This window comes from Drosophila grimshawi, unplaced genomic scaffold (assembly GCF_018153295.1).
Source record: "Drosophila grimshawi isolate 15287-2541.00 unplaced genomic scaffold, ASM1815329v1 contig_848, whole genome shotgun sequence".
In the NCBI taxonomy this organism is placed as follows: Eukaryota; Metazoa; Arthropoda; class Insecta; order Diptera; family Drosophilidae; genus Drosophila; species Drosophila grimshawi.
The window spans coordinates 21,879,447-21,907,252 of NW_025063692.1; the positions used below are offsets into that span (position 1 = coordinate 21,879,447).

The following is a 27,806-nucleotide window of genomic DNA, read 5'->3' on the forward strand; positions in this document are numbered from 1 at the left end:
CACCGACAGTTTTTTTTTAGATAGATATAGAGTCGAAGTATCTAGAGATTTTTGTGCCATCATTATGTATATGTGGACGTTTGTCGACCTTTCTTGTTAGAGTTAGAAAAGCACGACTATGTATTAAAGTAAAACAAAACTAAAAACTAATACTGCTGACTGCAAAATATTGTTGTCAAGTTGTTACATTTTATTTAATTAACGATATACATGTACAACTAAAAGATAAGGTAGTTACAAAATACAGCATGTTGTAGAACAGCAACGCCCCGATCCACTTTTACTCTTCTGCCTTTGATCTGTAAAAAAAAAAACATAAAAAAAATAATGATTATCATAACTTAATTTTTACTTAATCTTTTAAATATAAATAAGCAAATAAATGATTATTTCGAACGGATGGTCTGGAGCGTTGGGGATGAGTGTGACCTGGAAGTTTATATGCCCGTCTTTCAAGTCTACGGTCGAAATTTGTTTGTTAAAATCCCAGACCCCAGTGAATCATCATATAATCATAACACTTCCTTTTCCTCAATATATACTTGAAGTTTTACTTATGCTTGGGTTTTTTTTTTTGTTGGTTCGAGCATATTGTGCCTTTCAATTGCAGAAGACATTGACTTCCGGAATATTTGGGTAAGCGTGCCCAATAATTGAATAAACTAAACTTTACTATATAATTGATATGCGAGATGGATCGACTCGTCTATGTGGTTGGACTCTCAGTAGTCAGTAATGTTTAAGTTAACTTAATATTGATGCAAATATTTGTTCAGTCAAATATGTTCACATCAAATTGCATTTTTATTACTGATTCATATATAGCTCTGGTTCAAAAAAGTGTGCACTAATAACTTACTCGCTGTCTTACAATCAAAATCACCTTGTGCTCAGCATGATTTCTCAGATTGTCAATCTAAAAACGATCAATTTATAAGCTATTGAATAGAATAGAATTCTTCTAATATAATAATATTATATTATATATGCCCTTAACAGTGCTGAAAATTCATATTATCCCTAAAGCTAAGCCAATGGATCAGAAAAGGCGTTGAATTGTAAAAACTAAAAACAACTGTCCAACTTGCATCTTAATTTTCAGCTGATTTTCCAATTTATGTTCCACAATTCTTGTATCAATAAGTACCACTTCAGTGTGGATTCTGAGGGAATAGTAGAGAGTAACTTAGCATACTAAGTGAGCATATTCATAATGTACAATGGTTATCTTAATACAAAAACTCAACACAGACTAATAAATACAAATTTAATAAAAGTAGCAGCGATCTGCTTTCCCCCCTGCTGAAAATAGACAGTTTTATTTTTTCGTGCTCTTATATATTAATGAATGCGAATCCTTTCTTCGCTTGGATATAGTTTTTTTTTCACTCAGTGCTACATTACGTATAAGCGTAACTATTTCAAAGTATGTATTAGTCTTACCTTGCGAATTGGGCTCTGGTAAATTATCACGCGGTACTAAGTGCATAACAGTCGTTTTGCCTAGTGGAAGTCCTAATGCACCCAACGTTACATTGCAATGTAAAAAGCGGCCTTGATAAATTAACCGTAAGATTTCTGATTTAGAAACAGCTTCTTGCGCCCAATCTAAAATGGAAGAAGAATATAATGAAATTTAAATGTTTTTTTTTTTGTGTTTGTAAGAACTGATTGTACGGTGAGTAGCTGAGGTGTGTGCAATAGGGAGATGTACGGATTTCAACCTGAAACATTATTATCGGAACAGGGATATAGTCAAAGTATTCGATAGTCAAGCAGCAATTAATGCCTCTGGAGGACGAAGATAACGTCAAGAGTAGTTCGTGTGGTACGATCCACGGTAGACCAACTCGGAGCACACAATAGGGTTACTCTAAGATGGGTTCTGGATCACAAGGATATAGAGGCGATAGAACTATGCCGGTTTTGTGAAAACGAGGAAGAGTCCTCAAAACACATCCTAGCAGGTTATTTCGTCTTAACTAGGAAAAGGTGTAGTATCCTGGAGATGCATGTTCTGCCTGCCATTTGAGCAGCCTGTCTAACCACGGAAGCGTAAAGAAACTTGTAATTTGGTTTGTTGGACATGACAATCATTGTTCACGCAACAACTGAATTTTCGAACAATAGTTTGGATGACAGCTTTTGATATAGTTATATATATCGTGATAAAATAAAACGCACCCTTTGCAAAGGTATTAAAAGAACTTTAGTTTTACTTACCTGCAGGCCAATTTTCGAAAACGGTTTGAGCAATATCACCGGCAGAATCTGATGGACTAAATATAAATTCTTTTGTTTTACCGCTTACTAGAATCAATCGCAAGTTGATCTGAAAAAAAAAAACAAAAAGACAAATATTTACAGTTTGTCAATTTTTACAGTTCACCAAAGTTATGCCGAGGATTATTTTTGCGAGTTATCGATCAAATCCATAATCACAACTTTTAAGGATAGAGTAAAAATATGGTTTTATTGTTATCGAAAAACGATAACTATCGATTAACGAAAACTAGGCAGCTATCGATAGATTGAAGCAAACTTGTTCTGCTCATGGTATAAGAGAAATTATATTCCAAATTTGTCTCTAGCATTAAAAACAGACAGACAGACGGACATGATCTCTCTATATACATATATACTTTATGGGGTCATTTGCACAATTTTTACCAGTTTACGAATTTTCAATGGGTTCAGTTCAAAGTATACAAATTCTTATTTAGGTTTAGGTATAGGTTTGAAAACGTGTCAAAGTCGTGGATTTGATTCGAGATTCAACTGAAAACAATTAGCAGAAAATAAATAAAAACTAAAACCGATCTTAATATTTATTTTAAATTAAGATTATGTCACAGAATATCTTCAAGTAAGTTTGTAGATTTAATTTTAATCACTAACTAATATTTTTTATTTGTGGACATCAAACTAATATTTTCTTTTTCAAAATAACTTCTGTGACAATAACGAATTTCCGGTTGCGTGCTTACTCTTCAGTCGTACGTTGTTCAAGGAATCTTTGTTCTTTATCATTTCAAGGATCGAGTTAAAGATAAATTTATTGACAATTTAGCCACATTCAACTGGATTTGGGACTACTTTGAGCGACAGCTTGATATTCCGCTCCTTCAAAACTCTATCTAACGCAAGTGCAGAATAAATAACAAAAGCAATAAAAAGTCAAAGTATAAGAAAATAAAGTTACAGGGCTGGAAAGAATCGCTTGAAATGCACTATATTCTGAACTTTATATCACCTATATTTATATATATGCTTATCAGGGGTGCCAGAAATTTAAGGCAACCACTTTAACGCATTTTATTAGCCAATATAGTAAAGCGTCTGTGTTGTGTTCGTGGTTTGTGTTCATAGTCGAATACCGACTAATATTTCAAAGCACTTGAAATTTGAAATATATATTCTTCACAGAGCTGAAACAATTATGATCTAGTATGAACAATATCTTGCGTTTAACAATTCTATATAAAGTAATTTAGCGAAAGGCAGCTGTTTGTTCGCTCCAGTTTGCTTCTAGTTCGTGCTTGTGCGAAGGAAAAGATCAAATCAATCATAATTTGAATGCATGAACTGGTTAGGTTATGAACAAAGCAAATTAACTAAATTAAATTAAATTAAAATAAACGTTGACTTATTACTTGTAAGATGTACGAACATTTGTGTATTTGGAGAATGGAAAAATTAAAATGGTATGGTTTTTCAGAAAGAAATAGAATAAATGGAACGAACGCATTTCATAGGATTCAACTAGTTTAATGTTTTTATCTTAAAATAACAACAAAATTAACCGTTAAAAAATCATTTGTAATTCATTTGTTTTTTAAATTATATTACATTTTTAAAGTTATAGAATACCAAATCTTTTTTATTTTAGTCCGCTCACAGATCGTTCTGTATTATTACATAAATTACTATTCATTATTATATTCTCCGCAATCTCAATCTTTAATATTGATGGAAACATTATTTTCTTCTACAATTTCTACTAGTTGTCCAACTCTTTAAGCAACACCATAAAACTAGATGGGAACTTTATTGGTCGCTTAATGTAGTCCTTACGAAAGGCTTCAGTTTTCTTCCAAATGAGACATGTTCTATCGTATCCAGTGCAGATATCAAATTTGCAGACATCACCCCTTGTCGATAAGAAACGCCTCCTCTTGGGGGTAGATGTAAGCAAGTACCTTTGAGTTTTAAATAATCAAAGTCTCTGCATTTGCAAAGAGTAAATATCATGTCCAAAATACAAAATAATAATGTGTAAGTAGAAAATCAGAAGGCTCAGGCTTAAAACAGCGAACAGTCGACTTCATGGTCACATTTCTTTGTTAAAAATCCATATTGAGCTGGACAGTGATAATCACTCTATTGATTTTAAAGGCTTAACTGAGATATGAAATAAAATTAAATGGGCCAAGGACATCACTACAAGGCCAAGGACATCACTACAGGGCCAAGGACATCACTACAGGGCCAAGGACATCACTACAGGGCCAAGGATACAATTCACATATGATTCTCGGCACGCTTTTTTGCGACATAAATAATTCAGCACTTTACGTAAAACAATTTGAAATGAATATGTTGAAATGCAAAAAAGTAGCATCTATCAGATCACAGATTTCGCAGCTTCAAATTTGCCAAATGACCAGAATTAACAATCAAAGATGTTGTTAGATAATATATGCAACTTACTTTGTCAGATGGAATAGTCCGTGTCATCTTCAGTGTAATCAATGGAGTTCCGTTCCCTTTAGTGGTTGTACTGCACGAAGATGTTGGTTCCTCCAACGATGAAGTAACCGAAGTTGATGGGGCAGACGAAATCGAAGTATGTACATGCTGTCGTTGCGCCAACTCATTGGAGTTAGAACAGCGGTAATTGGATGCCTGCTTTTGCAACACATAATGACGTTGCTGTTGGTGGACGGCCGCTCTAACAGGTGGAGCCTTACTGCATGTTGTCAAGCATGAGGGAGGATTTAGCATCGAGTGTGGTGTAGTAATAGATGTGCTCGTTTCAGAGGCATCAACACCTAACGAGTCCAACGAACCATCCGATAATTTGTTGAGTTTTGTAAACGTCAGCTGATACTGATGGAGGCCTATACTGTTGCTGGGAACTATGGCTGTGGTAGTTGAAATTATCATATTCTGTTTATGGTAGTCCCGGTTCGAAGGTTCCGTTGCAGGCGTTCCATTAGACGATGAAGGTGTAGATAACATGGCGCATTTAACATAGACTTTGATAACAACTTGTTTTTTTTTGTTCTTTTTCTTTTATTGCACACCACCAACGCACGGTCAGAAATCAACCACTTAATGTGCGATTAAGTGCACAGCTGTATTGTGAACTATTTTGCTTTCAGCCGAGATGTTTTAAACTCATTTTGAACGATCTGTGTAACAATTAATTGGCTATGCTCAAACAGTAATTGCTAAAATTGAAAAGAACTTAAATTAGATAATATCATATGTGGTGCACTTCGAAATGGGTATTGTACCTGTGTGACGTCCTTATAGTTTGCCCCACTTGACCAGCAAATGTGACTTGGTGAAAGTAATTTTGCAACGCAACATTTTTGTAGCACAGACAACAAATGCTAAGGATTGGCAGCGGCGCCACTTAATTGTTCTAATTTGAATTTTGCTCGTTCATATTATTGTGCACATCGTATAAATATATATGCATGTATATGTTTACGGAACCTGCTCCCACACATAATTATGTATGTAAATAGATACACACTTGTATATAAATGAATGCACGCGCACGCGCATCCATGTCACGAAAATATTATGTTCACAGAAAAAAGTACAATATGTAACAATTATTCCATTACATGTATCAAGTTTTATTTCTTATTATTTACTTCTTTTGTCACTTTTATGAACATCTCTTTAGTCCATGATCCATGTCATTTCAGGCAAAACTTTTCGCTCAGCAAAAAAAAAGGCTTTTTCACAACAGAGTTATTTAAGCAATGTAAATAGTCCTCTATGTACATACATACATAAGTATGTGTATATGTCACTAATAAATACAACCTCAAGTGTGACCAAAGTCGTGAGGCATTTAAATCCACAGATTTCACCTGCATAAATTTATCGATATGGCACTGTGCTCAGATGGAAAACAAAGTTATCGATAACGAAAAACTTTCAATCTGAAACAAACAAATTTTAATTTTTTCTTGTTTTCGAGACGGCAAAACTGAAAACCACACTGTTAACTCGCTGTCCACACATGCAGATTCTGTGAACAGCTGTTCGGTGTCAAAAGCACAAAATTGATATATTCTGACAGTGTCTATCGGCAATCCTCCACTTCCAAATTGAAGTGCATTAGGTACAGTGCGTCAAGAAAGTGTGTGGACACATCTTTTGTCACATATTTTGCGAATTCAATGCTTTGGTATTTATCTTCCTTTTCAAATCGATAAGTAATTCAACAAGTTAAAATTCATTTTACAAGGTTTTTATAATTTATTGCGGTACTAACGGTGTATATATAAATCGGTTGCTTGTGTTTTCTGGAGGCGAAATACTTAAATTTTTAAGGATGGAAGTCAATTTCATCAAGAAAGGCAAGACTTATTGTATTTTTGAAGGTAATTTTGTGGATCTTGACATATTATTTTTTAAGATTTTATCGATCTGATTATTAAGCTTAATAAAAAAATCTTGTACATCAGGTCTCTAGTAGCTATAATCTCTAAAATCCGAGGTTTTTTTTTTGCACTTATTTGTAAATAAATTGAAATTCTTTTGTATTTATTATTAAGTTCAGCGAAAATGTGATTCAAAAACAGAAATTTTTGGGGAAAATGTGGATTCAAAGAAGTAAAAAAGAAAAGAAGAGAATTGCCAGAGCTGACGGGGAAATAGCTAAACTGACAACACAGTTACCAAACCATTAATTTATCGATTCATCGTTTTAGTCATATTTATTTATTCAAGAACTATATACCCAAAAATCTATTGAGAAATATGTTTACAATAATCTTAGAAAATGTTTAAACAAGCATTCAAACGATATAAAATAAAAACAGAATCACCTGATCTCCAAGATGTAATTGACCTTGATCAATATGAAGCAATAAATTTCGACAGTGGTTGTCATAACGTAAGTAGAGATCCACATGTATAAACAGTCGGAAAGCCCATAACAACATGTGTACATATTAAAATATATACTTATGTATATACAAATGTATGTATGTATATGCATACATATGCACGTATGTATGTGTGTTTTGTATGCGATTGTCTCCAGCTAGAATTGGTGCAGCCGGCGATAGTTCCTGAAATACAGATAAGTCCAAGTCTACGAGTGCCAGTTGGCTTGCAATCACCAAATGATTGGCGGTGCTATACGCTTGCAAATCATCCTGGTCTTTTGGTTATACGCAATCCATTTACACCTACGGGCCAACGCTATTGGATAGCTAGAAGTCTTCGCGACTACCCGCAAGCTCCCAACTATGTTAACTTGGATGCGAAACATTTTTCCGTCAATGCGGTATCGAATTGGTGGGGAGAGTTACATCAAAGCGGTCACAAAACTGTTGATCAGCGTCTTAAGACTGCGATGCGTTGGACCACATTGGGATATCATCACAACTGGGACACCAAGGTATACGATGAGGCTAAGCACACAACGTTCCCAAGTGACTTGAGTAGTCTGTGCCAATATTTTTCTCTTGTGCTTGGATATCAACATTTTATCCCACAAGCTGCTATTGTTAATTACTATCCGATTGGCACTACCTTATCTGGTCACACGGATCATTCGGAGTTGAACCTTGCAGCACCACTTTTTTCATTGAGGTATATATGTCGACAGTTTTATATACATATACATTGATAGATGTATACAAAAAATGCTCACCTATATTCTTAATGCAGTTTCGGACAAACTGCCATTTTTCTTATAGGTGGCATGACACTAGAAGAGCAGCCCACAGCTTTATATCTACGTAGTGGTGATGTTTTAGTAATGTCAGAGAAATCTCGACTCTGCTATCATGCAGTACCACGAGTTATGAAAACACACAAAAAGTCATGGAATGGAAACTCCAAAGAGATGCATGAAGATCCCTTTAACACTTCAATGGATTCAGAATTATACGATCAAGTTAAGGACGAGGACTTTTGGATGCCATTTGAAGGTTATATTAACGATTCACGCATAAATATTAATGTGCGTCAAGTTCTGCCTTCGGATGTTTCCCAAATACATATCTAAATATTTGGTAGCATGTGACAGGTTGTTATCGGTTTAGCAAATTTAACAAGTAAGATCGGTTATTATAGGTACGCCGTAGCATACATACCCTTGTAGAACGGAAGTAATGTGCAGACACTTAAATTGTATTCCGGTATTATTAATATTATGTTTTTGAACATTTTTAAAAGCATTCTGTTATATATATTTCCTGTTTCTTGACTGGTTATTTATTGAGTATAATACATGTGTACAAAGTGTAATTATTGTATAATAAATTAGTGACTTTTGTGTATCCGCCTAACTCCATCTCCACTGGCAGCTTATGATGAGTACGGTCAGGTCAATATTTGGTAAAATATATACATTTTTAATGCGAGAAATCAAATCTCCGTCCGTATGATTGCAACTTCTCCACACACTTAAAGCTAGAGACTTAAATCTTGGAACATATACTAGAATGCTGTCCCAATCTCTTAAGGCTATTCCAGCAATCTATCCATTCTGCCACAATGTTTTTATTCAAACAACTAATTTTAGAGTCGTATTGAGCCAACTACCAGCTGGGAATTAGGAGGTCAGTAGCATGGTGAATTGGAATGTGATACCGGCTTGTAAACGGTTCTAATGGAAGGAAGGTAAGTAGACAATCATACTTTCATTTGGGCTTATAAGAAAAATAGAAATTTTGAAATACCCTGCACACAAAAGCCTTTAATTCAATATATGTATATATAAGTTAAGACGCCCAACAATGTTTCGGTCGATAGCCCAGGACCCTTAACACCACAACTGCAAACAATGGTAGCAGCTGGCGTCACCAAAAATGCCGACTTGACGATCCACAAGAAGACCGGAGCTTCGAGAGATAGTTCTAAATAGTTTAAGTTAACTTAAATTCATAGTGATATGAATAATGATGCAGTAACACATTATCCTAATAAAATACCTATAATAAATATTGAGAAAGTGAATCACGAATCGCACAAAACTATTCCGAATAAAATAGCAACTGTCTTAACGAGAATAAAATGATTTTAGATGCTCTTTTCAAATTTCAACCTAATCATTTAACTTGCAGATTAGTTTTAAGTCTAGTTTCAATACCGAAGGTATCCAGATCCGAATATATGCCGATCTTTTAAGGAGGTTTGCTTACTCCATCTTTAAAATTATGAGGGATCTGCGGACTTATCGATTTACACTTTCACAACGATTATAAGGGTAAGAGTGGGTGTGGCCCAATCGATACTTACCAGTCAAATACCTACAAAATTTGATGACTCTAACTCAACAACTGCAGAAGATATTGCTTTTTGTATTCTCTACTCTTGCTTTGTTTAATAATTGTTCTGTGATATTCCAATTCTCGACCAAAAATCCAAAAATCCTGCCCATGCCGATAGTTAGCCTAACTGGGAAACCATTTCAAAAATAAGCCCGTTTTGTTTACAAATCATCTTTTAACAACCAGAGTGAAAACTGATGAAAACTTGTGGGAAAAATCCTTCTTTTCAGGACAACAGTTAAAAAATGTTATATTTAATCTATCGCTTTAATGACTTGTACGTGTTATGGCGTGGCCTTGAATTTGTTTTTTGGATCTTTGAAGATCCATTGACTTTACAGATGAAAAATATCGTTTATTTTTATTTTAGCTTGGTAAAAAAATCGTAAGTATTTGTTTGTGTATGTATATTTAAAATATCAGGTCTATGGTCTAGTCTATAGCTAAAAAAAAAATATAGTTCGTAAGTACACATATAATCAGACGGACATTGCATAATACAAATGAGGTCCTCTGCCTTAGAGATCAGTATTATAAAATAAAATAAGGAGAATAGAGTTATTTCGTGGAAGCAAAAATAAAAACCCTAAACAGGCTTTGAGCGGCTTTGGAAAAAATAAAAATACATTTTTTCAGTTATTAGCAATGTTTCTATTATCATTTTCTTCAAAACTATATACATTATCGCCATAAATGAAATTACATCTGAAACACATATAATGCACGACTGGAATGGTATGGTATGATTCCACAAGTTGCTGAATGATAGCATACAACAATTGTAATTATGATTTAATAGCTTTTTGTTTATTTCTAATTATATATACGTATATTGTATGTATGTCTGCATGTGTATGTATGTACATCTGAGTATAATTATGTCCTCGAATTAATTGTGTGTCAATTTAAATTTCACATTATACAAATAATACAAATGCTTTTAAGTTTATACTTGTATTTGCAAACTTAAATATCTAATTTAAACTAATAGGTATTCGGTGATTTTATAAGATTAAAATCTTATTTATGAATTTACGAGTATGTTTCATGTGGCGTCTGATTCTGCGGGTAGACGTAAATGGGAAGCAAACTTGTTACAAAAAGGGTTTGGCTCGCAAAAAAAAAAAAAAAAAACAAATGCGCATTGGAAGTCTACCTTCCAACAATTTCGCACTTTTTTATTGATTAGGTAAAAATGTTACCCCACCTTTTTTAACTATGACATTTTATCCTGTCACAATAAAATTAAAATAATAAATATTTACTTATATTTTGTATATTACATAAGCGTTGCGCTTACTAACTTGGTTTGTTTTCGGGCTAAGGTTGTGATGAATAGAGGTAGGGCAAAAGAGTAAAGTACATAAAATTGGGATGAAGTAATTGAAATTTTAAAAATTTCTATAATTTAAAACAACTATTTATAGTTTTCTAGTAAATTATCATCGACTTAGCGTTACTGGCGGCGCTGGTGGTATACCTATGACGTTTCCAGGCACAGTGGTGGTATGGCTAGCACCTATACCAGACGCATTTGCCACTATGCCCATGGTGTGCTCAGGTTCTTTTTTGGATGTTACCGGATGACACAGGGGATCTCCTGTCATCATGTGCTGTACTGCCATGTTCATCGTAGGCGGCGCCGGTCCCTTCACAATTCCGATTGAAGCCAATTGTGTTTGAGAGGTTTGTGAAGACGGTGGTGCATTTGATTGTGCAATTACGCCTACAACTGGTGGTGGCTGCATTCGGAGATGTGTGGGAGGTGGACCCAAAGGGCCAACCGACGGTGGCGGTATGGGACTTGGTTCCTTACCTCTCAGATGAGCCGCTGATTGCGCCGCATACATGTTTAAGGCTTTTTGCCGCTCTTCGGCTTCATGCCGTATGGCAGCCTCCATTATGGGGTTATAACGCAACATGGGTACATATGGATCACGATACGGATCAATACCCCACGCTGGAGGGCCTGGTGGAGCAAAATGTGTTAGTGGGCCACTGACACCCATTGTTGGTGGCATCATGTTGCGGGAAAGATGTGATGCTGGTGGCGGTAAGCCGTGTCGTCCTGTCACCATGAAATTAGCATGATGATGTGCAGCAACGGCTACATTCGCCTGAACAGCTACTAATGAAGAGGGATGATATCGTGGATCCCCAACTCCAGCTGCCGTCGATGCACGCATGAGCATCACATCTTGCTCCTCTTTTGTGCGGGGATGCTCTTCTTTGATGCGTATCTCTGGGTTATGTTCGCTGATGCTACGATGAGGTGAGCGATCCCGTTGTGTAGCTGAGGATGCTACGGCTGCTGCCTGCTTATTGCTTTCATTGATCCGTTGTTGCTGCAGCATGCGTTCACGTTCCATTTCACGTCGCTCTATTTCGCGTCGCTCGCGTTCCTTTCGCTCTCGTTCACGTTCTCGTTCTCTTTCACGCTCCTGCTGCTCGCGTTTTAATTTCTCTTCTTTTTCTTTGCGTTCGCGCTCTTCGCGTTCTCGTCTCTGCCGGTCGCGTTCCCTCTGTTCACGTTCTCGTAATTCACGATCTCGTTCCCGCTCCTCTGCCTCTCGACGTGCATTCTCAAGCGCGGGATCGGTCTTGATGGGCCAACCACTTGGACCGCCGGCAGAAACAGGATGATATGGCATAGAGCGTGCCATAGAACTAGTTCTGCAAAATAATAATTTATGAAATTAATGCAAATGGCATAGTTATGAAATTTCAATCAGACACAAATTGTTGAAGCACTAATCGAGAATGATCTTGAATAAATACACTGCAACGTACAGAACCAATCGATTCTCGAAATTAAGAAATGAAGTGGTATAAAAAAAATACTAGACGGACAAACGGACGTACGAATAGACGTACGCACGGACTGAATCGGAAATGCCTTCTTCTGCCTGTTACATACAATTAACCATTAAGACCCATTAAAATAGGTTAATCTACGGCCACCTAAAGGTATATATAGTTTTGATCAGGATCAGCAGCCGAGTCGATCTAGCCATGATCTACTCGTGGCAGTTTCTTACTCTTATAGCCTCTGAGATCCACTTGTTGATATATAAGGTCGGACGAACAGACAGACAATGCAATGCAATATCGACTCGTCAGCTGATCCTGATGGGATGGGAGATGCTTCCGTCTGCCTCTTACATGCATTTGCATAAAACCATTTTTCCCTTTTGACATATTTTTAACGCTTTCAGTGTATAAACATATTTATTGCAATTATTGGCAATGTGTACCAGGTAGGTATGCAGATTTACTTACCTCCATGCATCCAAATGTCCACCTAATGACATATCACGTCCAAAATGCGTCAGACCAGCAAATCCAAATGATCCAACGTACCGCCCAAATGGGGAAACCGCTGTGCCTGTCCAATTACAATGACAGCAAATAAATGGGTTGATGACCGGCTGGTTTTTGAATGTGAAACTTACCGATATGACTAGGTGGTGCCCCAATAAAACTAGATGCTAATGGCGAAGCTTCAAATGGCGATCTGGCGTACGTCGTACCTGGCGTCAGTTCACCTGACCGATGCATTATGTGTGGTGATGTTGAGCTTAATGTCAACGCCGGAGAAGGCTTCATACCAAGTGCTGTTGCAGATCCACTTGCCGCCACAACAGTGCTACTTGCCGCTGAAGCAGCGATGTTGTTTGTAGGTATGCCAATGCCTCCGCCGACTACATTGCTTATGCTAACTGCGTTGCCAGATACAACAGTGGTCCCCGGATTGACATTGCCACCGGTGCTGCTTAGACTAGAGCCAACAACTTGTTTTTCAGAATTTTGTTTATTTTGGTGATAGTAAATTTCCCACGCAATGCGCACATGCATAGCATTCCAACGTCCAGTTTTCTGATTAACGAAAAAGAAAAAAGGGAAGGGTGTTTGTAAGTCACATTCATTTTTGTACGTAATCAACCAAGTTCTACGAAGGCAAGATAAACTTAGAGATCGGCAATGAACCGTGGTCCGAAAGGTTAAACAAACATCATATTTACCGAAAAAATATCTAAAGGTGAACATCGCTGTTCGCTTTATTACATAAAAGCTTCATTACCAGAATGCCAAAATGCTGCTTAGTGTGTGAAAATCTATAAAGCTGTATTCTTCAAATCGCATTATGGCAGGGAGAACTTAATTATATAAGAGTTCAGTATGGGGAAGTCCACCCTACTGTTATTGAGTTCATTAATCACCACCTGATAAAGTAGTACAGCATATTGTTGTAGTTTTAAAATCATTAAGGATTCTATAGCAAATTCACGATGATTTTGATGCTTATCATGTGTATATACTATAAGGGTTCGGATATGCTTCCTTTCGTCTGTTACAGACTACTGTGCACATACATTATATTTTTTTTAAAACCATTTTTTAATAGTTTAGGGTACAGCGAGCTTAATTTTCCAGTGCTCCTAAAAAGCGATTGAAATATAAAAATGGGTTTAAAATGGTTTGAAGGTTTCTTGCAAATCGATTGAGTCAGTCTTTTGCACCAAAAAAAGCTATTGAAACATAAAAACCAATCGTTTTCATTGGTCCATTGTTTTATCACTAATTTGTTACGGAAAAGCAGAGGGTTTTTTTTTGGTTTTTGTTAGGAACTTCAGAGGTTTGTTCTTACCTTTGGTGCGAATGAAGTCAAGTGGTTTGGTGGCATAAATGGAGTAGGCCCACCCAAACCAGCATGCAAGAGCCCTGCTGGACTATATCCCGAATACCCAGGAGGGAGGCCGATGCCTGCACGATAAAACTGCGGGTCAACGGCGGTAATTTTGGGAATGTCTTTAAATAGTGGTGGTGGAAAAATCTGTGCTGAACTTGGCGGCGTAGGCGGTAGTACAGTGGCTGCGCCCGACATTGGTGCTGTCGACAACAGTTGTGGATGCTGATGCAGGTGAGTATGCTGATGTTGATGATGGTGTAACTCTTGTCGCATAAATGTTGACGAGGGCGATGGGGCTGGCTGGGTCAAACCAGAGCGATCCAAAAAGCGACTATCGAGCTCGCGTCGCAATAAGTCTGCCTGATCATCTAAAAAGCAAAAGGCATACAATAATTAAATATGTTTTTCAATGTGCAGCAACAGGTTGAATTTGTTCGTACTTTTGCTTGGCTGAAAGAGAGATTCTGCAGAAAATGGATGAGGTGTGGGTGTAACTGCAGTAGACACCGTTGCTACAGAGGATTGTGTATTGCCCACTGTACTGATTGATGATGTAGTCGTTGTCGCTGTTGTCATCGTCGCAATAACGGTCGTTGTGTGGGACACCATAGGCAAATGAGATAATGAGGTGCTGCTAATAGCTGCGATAGAAATGGGCGTTGCTGAAGATGAATGTGCTGGTGCAAGAGGTGTGGCAAAGAACGTGTGCTGAAAGTTAGTGACGGGAACATGTCCACTGCCAGCAGCGTGAGGTGAAATTGCATTTCCAGCAACCCGTGTTGGTGTTCCTGTGGCGCCAGAGTTCAGTGGTGAGGGTGTGGGTCGAGCATTGCCACTCGACATAATTGGAACGGACGATGTACCCGTCATGGATGGGCTGCAAGTAATAAAACACAATGTTCATTCTCCGATAAATGGCATTCGAAATATCATACTTTAACCAGAGTCCTGTTTTTTGGGAATACGATGCTATACTGGGTCCAGCAACTGCAAGAGCTGAATGTGTCGCCGATGACAACGTGGTTGATGAGGAAGCAGAAACGGCACTATATGGGGTGCTTGGCACTAAACCGCAAAATGACGGACTTAATGTGATGCCAGGTGGTCCGCCTGACACCGGCCCGATATTACTTTGACGAACCGCCGTAATGCTGCGAATATAAACAAAGCAGATATGTAGCACACCCTTCCAATCGTAAACTAAGCAAATCATAAACTTATATGATATATAGCCAACTATGAAGTGCCGAAATATGACAGTGGCTCCGGGATTGCGCATTTTACTGATACCTATTAAATCAGCAATCGCCAATTGTTTTTCAAAAACCATTAATTGCTTCTTAACGCATCCATGAATCAATCAATCTTTTTCTGGCAGTTAATGACGCTGTCGTTTGTGGAACTCCAAAAAGGGATTCGTGCATAGTTCATCAGCAGCCTGAATGATTGGCTCCTAGCTCTTGCTTTTATACACATATATATATATTATATTATTCATATTGCTGTGGGATTTTCATGTATATAAGTAAACACAAGAAAATTTAACAATAAGAAAGAACGGTTATCTCAGGGTCGCCGAAGATTACATACGCCCTTATAGAGCGTAGTCCATCGGCTGATTCAAAACTTTACATTTTTTTACTTTTTTTTTTATTGTATCAGGAAGAGGGACATGTATATTTATCTTCATCTATTCCATAAATGAAATCTTTCAACCGGCTATACTATAAAACTATATGATACAATGACGGATGAAGCTATATCGAATCGGTTTGCGATGCTGATCAGCAATATATATATTTATACCTTAAAAACCCGGTTTTTTTGGGGGGTTGAGAAGGCAAGGCCAAGAAATTTTCTAATCAATCTTACGAGGAAGTATACCTATTAAGTCTGGTATCTCTAGCTATACAATTATGGGTAATAAAAGCTTTCCCGATGTTTGGGGTCGGCATTAGCAAGGTTAGGAGAACGTTCCTAGTAATCTACCTAAGTCTGTGAACTGTAACTTCCAAATTACAAAATACGTAATTATTATTTTATATATCTATATATATTCCCACCATTTGTGCGGGTCGACGAGGGTCGATAAGGACATATTCACGTCATATGCTCATAAGCAAAGCACTTTGACGATTTCAAACCAAGATTGAATGTCGTAAATGTACTTCCTTTAGATAAATAATAACTGCTAATCAATTCAATTAAGATGATTCAAGATGTTTGGGTTGCTGACCAACATGTCCAAAGCTAATTGCAACAGCGACTAAAGCAATCAAATAGTTAAGTTAGTCGCTGAAAATGTATCGCAAATACAAAAAATACAAAATAACCTTGATCTGCGTATGATATTTGAAACCTTGACCAACTGAAGTCGCTTGTAAAAATGGGCAGCAGTAAAGATGAAGAGTGAGAGAGCTAATTTGTTTATTCACTCTAATGCATGTGATACGTAAATATGAACCCATACTGTGCAGCTTTAATTCATTAAATAAGTACAAGGAATAAGCGTGAAAACCGTTAAATGTAATTTGTATATCGATCGGATAATAAGCACAACAATTATATATTAGTGGGCGACTTGTATATTTGTGCACATTGAAATTACAGTGAGCAAGGACCGTCCATATTCGTAATTGGGATTTTTCTCTTCCCTAACAATCTGTTGTTATGTGTCAAAACAGTTTAATTAATTTGGGTTTGTATTTCATGCAAAACAAGTACATTTGGTCTTGATCTTATTTTATATGTTTTAAATATATTTGCACAATTATTATATATATATATACCTGTAATTTGCGTCCCGGTCTCTGCTAGGGCTCCCACTTTTGGGTGAAAGTATTTTTTGAATCACAGATGACGATGCTATAGATGCATTTACTGACGGCGATGGCATCGCTGTCGTTAAACTTTGTACAGTAAGGACTGAGGTGTTGCTGTTTCCCAAAGCTGAAGAGGTTCCGCAACGTGATAGCGACTGTTGTTGTGTCGGCGCCAATGGTGCGAATTGTGGATATGAGTTTAGCAATTGAGGAATGTGGGTTGAATACCCGGATTGTGGGAGCATTTGTATTGGTGCAGGTGGTTGCAATTGTGAAACAGCATTAGCAGCAACGGAAGTTACGGCAGGTGTTGACAATAGTGCTGTTGTGAAAGCTGGCCCCGTGGTTGAGACACCAAATGCACCTGCACTGTTGGCTGGTAAGTGATGCGATTGCGTACAATTTATAAGAGGTACTGTTGTTGTCGTTGTTGTGACCAGCGTCCCTACTGCTTGCGTCGTATTACTGTTCCCGATTACGTAACCTAGTGGCGTAATAGGTCGCATTCCTGTGATACTACTGACGCTGTGCTGATGCGATGTAGATGCGCTTGTAACTGCAGTTTTTAAAGACGATGTTGCCGGTGACTCGCGACTGCTTCGAGCATCCGAGCGCTGAGGGGAAGGCGACGTATTTGGAGTACCAATTGGCAGAACTGTTTGCAGGTATTGTCCATGTGCTATACTATTATAAGGTGTATATAATGAATAATTGGGATAGGGTGTTCGGTATGGCGTCGCCTGAATTAGCATAGGTAGTCCAGCACCCAGCATCGGTGGTGGTACACCATGAAATACCAATGAGGAACCGCCAGCCCCAACTGGTATACTTCCTGAACTAAAAGACGCTTTTGCAATACCGGAGGCAGCAACTGCAACGGAACTAACTGCCGTATTTGGTGGCAATGTCATTGGAAGAGGCAGCACCTTATTTCCTGAATGTGGAGAGATACGCGATAGGCCACTTCCAACCGTTGAAGTTACACAACTGACAGATGAGTAACCAGTCAGGAATCCATTGGCAACTGTAGGTACTGAGCAGGTTATGGCCTTTTGTGAATCGACGGGAACAGTTATTGTTCCACCTTCAATGCTTGGTATTGCATTCTCATTTGTCTTTAAGTTGGCTGCAAGCAAAACATTGGACGTTCGCTCGCCAAACGATCCGCCATGTAACGATGATATTGAAGTGGGTGTAAGAGGAGTACCCGATATCAAAGGATTTGTGGGCCTAAGCGTAGGTGTTTCCATCTCTTGTGACGTTACAACTTTGGTGCTCAAAACAATTCCTTGAGCATTTGCAGATGAAGTCATTCCCAGTCCGCATTGACCAGCCTCTGATGTTAGATATGACTCGCAACCAGCAGAAATACTTACGCTGGTCACCTGAAAGGCAGTTAAGGCAATTAAGCAAAGAACCTCAGATTGATAAGCAAACTTACTTGTGTAGATGATGTTCCTGGATGGGTTAGCATATTATGCAATAGGTTATCTGTTCCAGAATTTGGCTGTTTATCCCCATTGTCTGTTGCAGGACTCGTCGTTAAAAGTGAAGCTGAAATCACGCCGATAGTTTTTTGATTGCTAACGGATCCGGAAGTTGTCTCGTTGACAATTGTAAGAGGCCCATTCGATCCAGCGCAAGATAAGATTTTTGACTTTGGGCCTATCTCAGGCAGTGATAGTACCGTTGAACTTGCCATATCGGTTTGACACACATTTGCAGTCACACATTCTATTCGACTAGTCGGTGGTTGTGAATATTCTGTGGAATTGCGTGTTGTGATTTGCCTAGATGAATCACTTGAAACATGGGTTGGCGTTGACGGAAAAACGAAGGCTATCAAGTTTTCCGAATTCTGTATAATTTGAAAAGGAGTATTAAACGTCTTGTTAGAAACTGAATATTGATCATTTGGTGTGAAACATATTTTTAATACTAAACAGTCACAAAATCATTTTGGGATTAGCCTGATGTAAAAAAGGACAACGTTTTTTTCATGTTCCGCTCTTGATGAAATTTGTCCAGTTTATCAAAATGCATGCAGGCTCTGCCGTTAAAACAGAGGCAGTTATCGATAAAATGAAATAAACTTGTTGTGCTTGAGGTAAACAATTACTTATATTTCGAATTTGATTTGAAGTCTCTAGCTCTTACAGTCTCTGAGATCCGCGTGTCCATATAGACGGACAGACGAACGGATGGATAGACCAACATGGCTAGATCGACTCGGCTGTTGATCCTAATTAAGAATATATATACCTTACGCTTCAGCTGCCCCAATTTCTGACATCTTTTTGCCTTGAAACACACATGTAAAACTAAATAACATTGTGGCTTTAGAAATTTACATTGATTAAAACTGCGAAAAGTTTTTGCTTAAAGTTGTGAAGTGAAAAATCTGTTAATATTCATAAATAATATAACATGAAAGAATGTCTGATTTATCTTCGCCGATGGTTACATACATCTAATTTTCATTATGACAATGAAAATGTTGACAATGTGTTAATAACATAACTAGTAAATAAATATGGTCCTGATATTTTGTTAATGGTCGGATTTCGTCAATTCGCTATTACATTTCAAGCATACTAAAAGTATATATATTTGAGCATAATAAAGCAATTTGATTCAATCCGGAAGATTCTGTCATATGTGTACCTTATGGGTGGTCTGGAAATGTTTCCTTTAATATTGGGAAAAATGAAAATCGTGCGAATTGCACTAAGATATTCTAATTTTGGAAAAGAAAAATATACATTGGTTTTGCTTTTCATTTTTAAACGAGGCATATTTTTCGATCTCTGTTTTATTGGGATTAGTTACTGGAATTTCGTTTCAAGATCCTGTGCCGTATTTCTGATGCCTTTCCAATTTTGGCACATGTTTTACATACATGATAAGCGATTTTTTTTTCTTCTGAAAGTTACACTTACTATTGCGAACGTAAGAATTAAAATAGTAAGTTTAGGATGTTTTTCGATCAAACACATCAATCCATTGCCCATTACAGACTCGGAAGTTTTGTTTTAAATATCTACAAACTTTGTACAATTCAATGCCATCTCTAAAGAAAAAAAAATCAAGACTTCAAAAGAACAAGGCTATTTATTACCTAGTAATATTAATGTCCAAGATTAAAAACACAATTTTAAGATGAAATGGATAAAATCACGTTTAATTTACTATGCAGCTGTATTTCGCACTATTATTTTTTTACATAGTAGTGCCCACATATTTCAGGGGAAAAGTTAAAAAAAAAGATGTCAAATATTTTTTAAAATTATGAACATTATATTTTAACACAAGCAATTAAAAATGAAAATAAGTAAACATTGAAAGTCGGGCTAGCTATAAAATGATTAACAAATTAAAAAAAAATGTAAGTCTTAAATATATATATTTAAAAAGTGGCAGTCATAATGGTAAATAGTATTTATTAAAACAAAATATGAAATATGTATTTGATGATTTATCAAACTACTTTTACTATTTGGCTGCATAAGCCTCATAAGAAATAATCTCCACTCAGAGGTGGTGCACCGAGCTATGCCCTATTTTTGAGAAACGTCAAAGACCTCAACACATTCCCCCAAAACTCGCCAATTCTCCGAAGGGTTCGGATCGAGAGGCTTTTATTATCATATATAAGTTCCGAAGCGAGATTTCTTTTAACCAATATTGATTTCTTCAATTGCAGACTTTAATCTTTATCTTTAATCCGCTATACTCGTATTCATAAGATATGTGTTTTTAAGTTAAGTTAAGCACTATCGAATTTTTACCAACAATTAACAAATATATTTTTATTTTGAGCATCCATTCGAGTATTGATTTTTCATAGAATTGAATACTGTAGTTAAGTGAACTCGATTAAGAGATACCCTGTACCCAGCTGTTAAATATATTATTCTAGTTTTATTGCCAACGTAAAAAGGCAAGTGAGAACTGCGAAATAATCTGATACCAATGTAATTGCAATTGATAGAATAAGAGTTTTTAGTAATCCACCCTCCCTCCAAGTTTAGCTCTCAAATTGCGGAATATTTAGGCATTTTAGATTTTTGGCGGCAAGGCGGTGGGCGTGGTCTGAAAATTTGTTTTCACTTTTTAAAGGGTGTTACTAGCTTTCAAATTGGTATATATATATATATTATCGGGGGCGGAACGCCGAAATTGATTTGCTAATCTGTGCAGGACGTAGACAACAATTTGCCTTAAACAATTACCTTAAAATTAGTGAATTTATCGATTTCCTAGCCTGCCAAAGGGCATAGAAAGACTAGTATCTATTTTTTCGACTGTAAGTATACTCCGCCCTAGAGCGGTTGCGGTGGGTTATCCAGCGCAAAGGCAAAGTACTTTGTCTTTGCATTTTTTATCTCTTACGTGTGCATAAATGAATATTGTAAAGGTTAAATAGAACTTTTGTGTTTACATTGGTCTAGCGCAAAATAGACTTACAACAACACAAAGCAACAAGTTTGCTTGTAAAAATTGTTAAGAAAAGTCGGTTTTGAATATTTAAATAATAATTCAATTTATATGTTAGCAGGACTTTGGTCTGAATGGCTAGATGATAATTCAGTTAGCTACAAAAGACAAAGTTAAATTTAAAAAGAAAATGACACACTTTTCACAAATTTTGCACACCCAAATGTAAGTCGGTGTGAAATTGCTCTTGTGGTCGGGAAATGGTTGCGACAAACGTTTGCATACGCACATATACATAAATATGTAGACACAATCGTAGATTAAAATATTTACAGTCGCGTCACTCATCATCAGCCATCCCTTTCTCGCACATGCACGCGGATATTTACGCATAGAGAAAATACTTGCGCCTGATAGTAACGAGATCAATATGAGAAAAGATATATACACTTCTTGGTTGTTTCTGCACCGATCTTGATGGAATTTGAGCAGTTTATCGATAATACCAACTATCATATGCATATTAGAAGCCTCTGCCTTTAGAAGTATGTCTTTTATTGATGTCGAAAATCGAAATGTAAATAAAATAAACTTGATCTGAAATGCTTTGTGTGGAGATTAAAAAAAAAAATATATCTAATAGATAGGATAGAAGCACATTGCATTATTCTTTCGCTACCAGACATTGGGATTGGGTGTTGGAACTTTTGGCAGACGTCCCAGAGATAATCAACCAGCTGGAAGGTGCGAAAAGTTTGAAGCCTACCAATCAAATTAAGCAATATTTTATGGTCGGGGTAATCCAATATTGTTTCATATGGTGGCCGAGGATTTCAACAGTACGTAAGACCATTAATCGATGAACTCCCACGTTCGTGGTCCCTAGATAAGAGCTATTCTGATATGAATACGTTCGACACGACCCGTACTCATCAATAATATATATACTTCAAGGGATCTGAGATTTTTTCTTTGTCTGTTGCAAATATTTGCACAAATTTAGCATACCTTTTTACTCCAGTTTTGTAGGTTAAGGGTGGAAAAAACCCAGACCATGTAATGTATATATAACAATCATTGTCTTACGGACGATTTAAATGTCGAAAAACTTAATTTCCAAATAAATTTGTGTTTGTCTTTGATCAATATTAATTTTGTCTACAAACTGAGACAAACTATATTGGAAGTGATTAAGCTGCTTCAGAGCAAGGTGCCAATGGGCTCTGATTTCTATTGTTAATTATGCCCTGGTCGTAAACTAGATTTACTGATTTCTTGACCCTTCAGCCTTTAGCCTTCACTCATCAGTAATGCAATGGGTGTTTCAACCTTCCATTACCTTCTTCTTCTTACTTCTTTCTTATGTACAAAAATAAAAAATCACGTCTTTCCAAGAAGAATTAAACAGAATCGTTGTCGAATTGGAAACATGTTGACAGAAATTGAATCTTTTTTTAGTTTGGGACTATATGTACCTGACGGCAATATCATACGATGTCGTTGAATATATAAATATGTATAATAATAAATTCTTTTCGTTCTAACTCACCTTATTCTCGCCCTTAACTTTATCACACTGAAATAAACACAATATGCATATTAAAATATTTAACAATGTTGGCTAAGAATAAATACGTACGATATTAGTTTCTATGTTGTTGCTACTGCAATGATTCGAAATCTATACAAAAATAAATAAAATATAGTTATAGTTATTTTACAAAAGATTTACACAAGTTATGTGCAAACTTACAGCATCAAAATTTTCATCAAGATCGTTTTCCTTTTTAAGCATAATATTGGCCCCAACAACCTTCGCTGAAACATTTGTAAAGTCTTGGATTTCCATCGTGAGGCCTGCTGCGACAGATGCTGTTGCAACCATATCGCCTTCGCTGCTTTCTAAAGTGTTCAGCTTCTGTTGATAATCAAGAGAATATATTTATATTATAATCAATTTTTAATTCAGTGCACCACTCACTTTGATTTTTGCACATGAGGACGATGATATCATAACGCTAATATGATTGTTTACTGCGGCGGCATCAGAAGATGTTGTTCCCTTAAGGCTTATATATTCTGCTACCACACAATTTGGTGGGTTAGCACTGTTTGCTGAGTCTTGGGATTTACCACCGATATTACCATTGCCATTGCCATTGCCATTGCCATTGCCATTTCCATTCCCATTTCCATTGCCATTGGCACTATCCATGTGTGGCGCGATTGCAGCAATGGACAGCGACGTTGACCGTGTAATATCTGTCGCAAGCTTTTCATTGCCATTCTCCAGTAAGCAACTTCCAGTGGCAGTATTGATGGTTTTTAGGACACTTGCACTGTTGCCGTTGGTGACAGTAGATTCAGTTTGCTTGTGTTGGCTTATGTGGTTCGCATGCTGATTATTACCAATTTGATTTGCATTGTTAATGCTTATGGCAATATTACTAGCGCTGCCACTTAGCTGATCCTGCTGCTGTCGATATTGATCTCCCACCCAAGTCACATCTACTTCCGCATCAGGTGCGCTACATATGCTTGGCAATGGCGCAGTATATATTGTACTACTATTGCTGTTGTTTGCTGTATTATTATTATTGTTGTTGTTGTTGTTAATGTTAGTGCTGATGCTGTTAGTTGTAGCTGCAATTGTGCCACCAATGCCAACGCCGACGTTGCGATGATGATGATTCATTTCTTTTAAGCTGTTGTTGCTCACAATGGACAAATTGGAGAGATTGGTGGCACGCAGTGGGTGGGGTTGTCCTGTATCAATGATCTTTGGCATTTTCATTTCTTCTATGCTATAGGTGCATGTCAGTTCCTCCAACGCCGAAAGCCGTTTCTCTTTGCGTTTTTGTCCCAGCTTAATAGCAAACTGTTGGAGGAAGATATATACATATATATAAATAAATGAACGAAGCAACATTAATAGGATTTGACTTATGCAGATGTATTGATACTCACCTCAAGATCTTCGTAGGTTTTGAATTCTAATATGGCAAATCCATCAATAATCTCCTCCTCTAGCACTGGCGATCTTGGCAACTTTCGACGAACTGGAGGTGGTGGCCTTGGCGGAGGCTTATCGCGCGGCAGTAGCAGTGTCGACGACGATGATGTTGAAAGGAGATCTTCATCTAGTGACTCGCCTTCGCTATCACTAGGTGTGGCCATAAGACCAGAATTACATTCGGGCGAATGTGGCGGATTTAATAGCAATGATGCAATACTATCTGTAGGTGGCAGCAGGTTGTTGCTACCGTTGCTACTGCTTGTAAAGTTCCCATTGGAATTATTGCTATCCTCTCCCATGCTACCAGCACTATTTAAGTGATATAACATCCCATTGCCGGGACCCACGACATTGCTGTTACCCATTAACGTGGTTGGTGCAGTTACCGAGCCAATGATACCACCACTGCTACTACCACCACCAGTAGACGCACCCATACCAATGCCAACTCCAACACCCACAACAGATCCGCCGCCAATCAACGCGCCACTCATTGCATTTAAATTGCATCGACTATCGCGCTCTGCCTGCAGGCGCTGGGCTCGCTCACGCCGGCGTTTTTGCTGGCGTTGCTGTTTGGTGTTCAGACTCAGTTGTGATGAGCTACTGGTGTTGTTGCTATTGCTATTGATGTGCCCATTAGTCATTGTTAATAATCCAGTCTGAGCTGGGGAACACGTTGATATTGATACTGATACGGGGGATGTGGTTGAGTGATCTACTGTGGACGCAACTGCGTTTGTTGCCGTTGCTGCCGCTGCCGCTGCTACTATGGACAGTTCCGTATCCGAATCAAAATCACTTGCACATGGAACTGGCGCTTGTGCTGCTGGTGCTGTTGGGTCTGAAGAATTGTGAAGTGGTGGTGTCGGCGTTGTCCGTATGCCTGTAATCGCAAATGAAGGCGGTGCTGGCAACAAACAGTCCGATAAAGCTACATCTGTTACAGAGTCTGCAACACTCAAATTCGGATTCGGTGTTGGTGGCGGTAGGTTCAAGGCCGCGGCCACTGTGTTTGCTGCAATCGTTGTTGTCGTTAGTGCTGAAGTTACTGGTGGACCACCACTGGTGAACGCTAAGGCCGTATGATGTGGATTCCTTTCATCTTGTTTTTGATTTTGGTTGGCACTGACAGCAGCCGCGGATACCGGAAGAATAGCTCGGGCTGCAGCCATATTATCGTGTTGCGCCACAAATGCGTGTGAGTCTTGTACAACGCTGCAGCCTACAACAAGTGAACTCAGCTCGGTCGTTGCAGTTGGGCTCGTAATAGTTGTAGTATCCATGTCAATAATATACCTTCCTTTAGGTTGCTGCTGTTCTTCTTTTTGTATGTGCCTGTGCCCTTCTACAGTATCAATAATACTTCACTGAAACGATTGCTGCTGCTTCGACTGCAATTGAAGCTGTAATCATCGAAATCCACGAAGGCGTCCATTATATGACCTTAGCAAGAGATCAATGTTTATCTTGCTTTATCAATGATTTACCTTGCTGGTAAAATACACTTAGATTATAGCGTCGACATGGTAGATGAATCATATTAGTCCACTTGATCGAAAAACTATTTCAATACCAGCCAGACGGTGTTTTTTTTTGTGTTTTTTTCTTTTTTGAGTAAAATACAAAAATCGATGAAGCGCACGAGTAACTGGTATTTTATTATTATTATTTGTTTAGTTTCAATATTTATTTAATTGCAGCTCCTAGCTATTGCATAGTTCGAAATTACACATTAACCGGCCCTGCATTTTTCAATATTCACACAACGACCGGTCGTTAAATTTAATTTCATATTATTTATTTTTATTTAATGCATAAATATATACAAAAACATTTATGTATATATACATATAGTGTATGTATATATATGTAAATATATATATATATACACATATGTATATATATATATATATATAACTATATATGTATATATATTTTTTTCAGCACTTTTATGACCACCTTGTATGTATGTTTTGAGTAAATACATACATAGGATAAGCATTCAATTCGCCTTTCTCTATCCAACATGCGACACCATCTTTCACACTTTCCATTACACCGACGGATAAGTAAATACATACATACATATTAATGTACTTAACAAAACAAAAAACACATATTTATTTGCACACACATATGCATATTAACTTTTTTAAAACTGAAAATGTTTTCATGTTGATGACTCTATTATATAGATACGTTTATTGTACACATGCATATTTAAATATATATATAAATATTAAATTATATGCATTGTAAATATTTTCACTGCTCGCTCTGTATTTAAGTGCTCTTCGCTACGTATTTAAGTATTCTTATATACATACATCTATGTAAGCACAAGTGAATTGATATTATTTTTTTCTGTAATTTTTCTCTATGCTCTGTAGTCGGCTACGAGAGCGCTCGCGCGCTACTTGCCTTGTATGTATGTATTTGTAAGATGTTGTATACAATTATTCTAGTAGCAATAGCCATCTCGCTTGCACTTTTTTTTAGTGTAGTCAACATCGTAGCGTTTTCTACGTGTTGTGAACGCAGCAACAGCTACAGCGCCGCAAACATCAGTACACATCACAGACAATTTGTAATAAATTTAAAATCATTTTTTGCATACATTTCTAACTTCATTCACGCGGCAATATATACACGTACGAATTCTGATAAAAGCTTCAGCGATTTAAACTGCATGCATTGTTATTATGTTAACTATTATGTTGCATAAAGAGCATTTATCTATTCTGCAACTTTTTGACTACAAAGTCGAACACGAAAACAGTGAATACAAATCATCGATGTTCGTGTTTATTGAAAAGCGATTAGTTTTCTCCTCCAAATTTATCGTTATCGAACATGAAGAAAAGTAGACTAATATAAAAATGGAAACAATTAGAATGAGATAAGTTTGCAGATTCAACTGACAATTTTGCAAAATAAATTTCTGAATATAGCCAAAAAATCTATAAAGTTTTTTCAGATACAACTGGGTGAAATTTACTTAGATGCTGACATCCATGCCAGTGTTATTTCTAAAAATATAATTAAACATTACTGATTGCTAGCACAATTGACAAACAATTTGAATTATTTTACATATACTTTATGAAATACATTTTTTTATTTTCAAGATACAACAACATTTACTTAATTTATAATATGGAACAACACGAATATTCAAAAGTGCTCCAGTCAGACTTAGTGTTCCATTGTGATAACATGTACTCTGATAGGCAAATTGTCCTTCCACTCACTTAAATTGTGAATCACAGGACCAAAAGATATAATAAAATTGTAGATGAGGGCACAAA

At 37.1% G+C, this 27,806-nt stretch overlaps 3 protein-coding genes across 4 annotated transcripts; 1 reads left to right on the plus strand and 2 right to left on the minus strand.

The window, feature by feature from the left end:
• Positions 1-167: 167 nt before the first annotated feature.
• On the minus strand, positions 168-6,068 carry LOC6564907. The gene is made up of 5 exons (XM_001991202.2): positions 5,520-6,068; positions 4,711-5,453; positions 2,224-2,332; positions 1,444-1,608; positions 168-299 (listed from the first exon to the last, which is right to left on the minus strand). The coding sequence occupies exons 2-5, from the start codon at positions 5,239-5,241 to the stop codon at positions 235-237; spliced, it is 870 nt and encodes a 289-aa protein (XP_001991238.1). The 5' UTR covers positions 5,242-5,453; positions 5,520-6,068; the 3' UTR covers positions 168-234.
• Positions 6,069-6,935: 867 nt separating this feature from the next.
• Positions 6,936-8,630, plus strand: LOC6564906 (nucleic acid dioxygenase ALKBH1). Its single transcript, XM_032737952.2, has 3 exons — positions 6,936-7,141; positions 7,292-7,845; positions 7,924-8,630. Exons 1-3 carry the CDS (start codon positions 7,028-7,030, stop codon positions 8,261-8,263), a joined length of 1,008 nt encoding a protein of 335 aa, XP_032593843.1. The 5' UTR covers positions 6,936-7,027; the 3' UTR covers positions 8,264-8,630.
• Positions 8,631-10,161: 1,531 nt separating this feature from the next.
• Positions 10,162-26,079, minus strand: LOC6564905 (serine-rich adhesin for platelets). 2 transcript variants are annotated; one of them, XM_032738549.2, is made up of 13 exons: positions 24,447-26,079; positions 23,461-24,357; positions 23,233-23,397; positions 23,119-23,160; positions 23,029-23,055; positions 18,484-18,900; positions 17,010-18,427; positions 15,156-15,371; positions 14,661-15,097; positions 14,179-14,588; positions 12,983-13,406; positions 12,810-12,909; positions 10,162-12,203 (listed from the first exon to the last, which is right to left on the minus strand). In XM_032738549.2, exons 1-13 carry the CDS (start codon positions 25,779-25,781, stop codon positions 10,973-10,975), a joined length of 7,119 nt encoding a protein of 2,372 aa, XP_032594440.1. In that variant the 5' UTR covers positions 25,782-26,079; the 3' UTR covers positions 10,162-10,972. The 2 variants fall into 2 exon arrangements, with proteins under 2 accessions (XP_032594440.1, XP_032594439.1); XM_032738548.2 differs by having other exon boundaries at positions 12,810-12,915; positions 24,447-26,078.
• Positions 26,080-27,806: the final 1,727 nt, after the last annotated feature.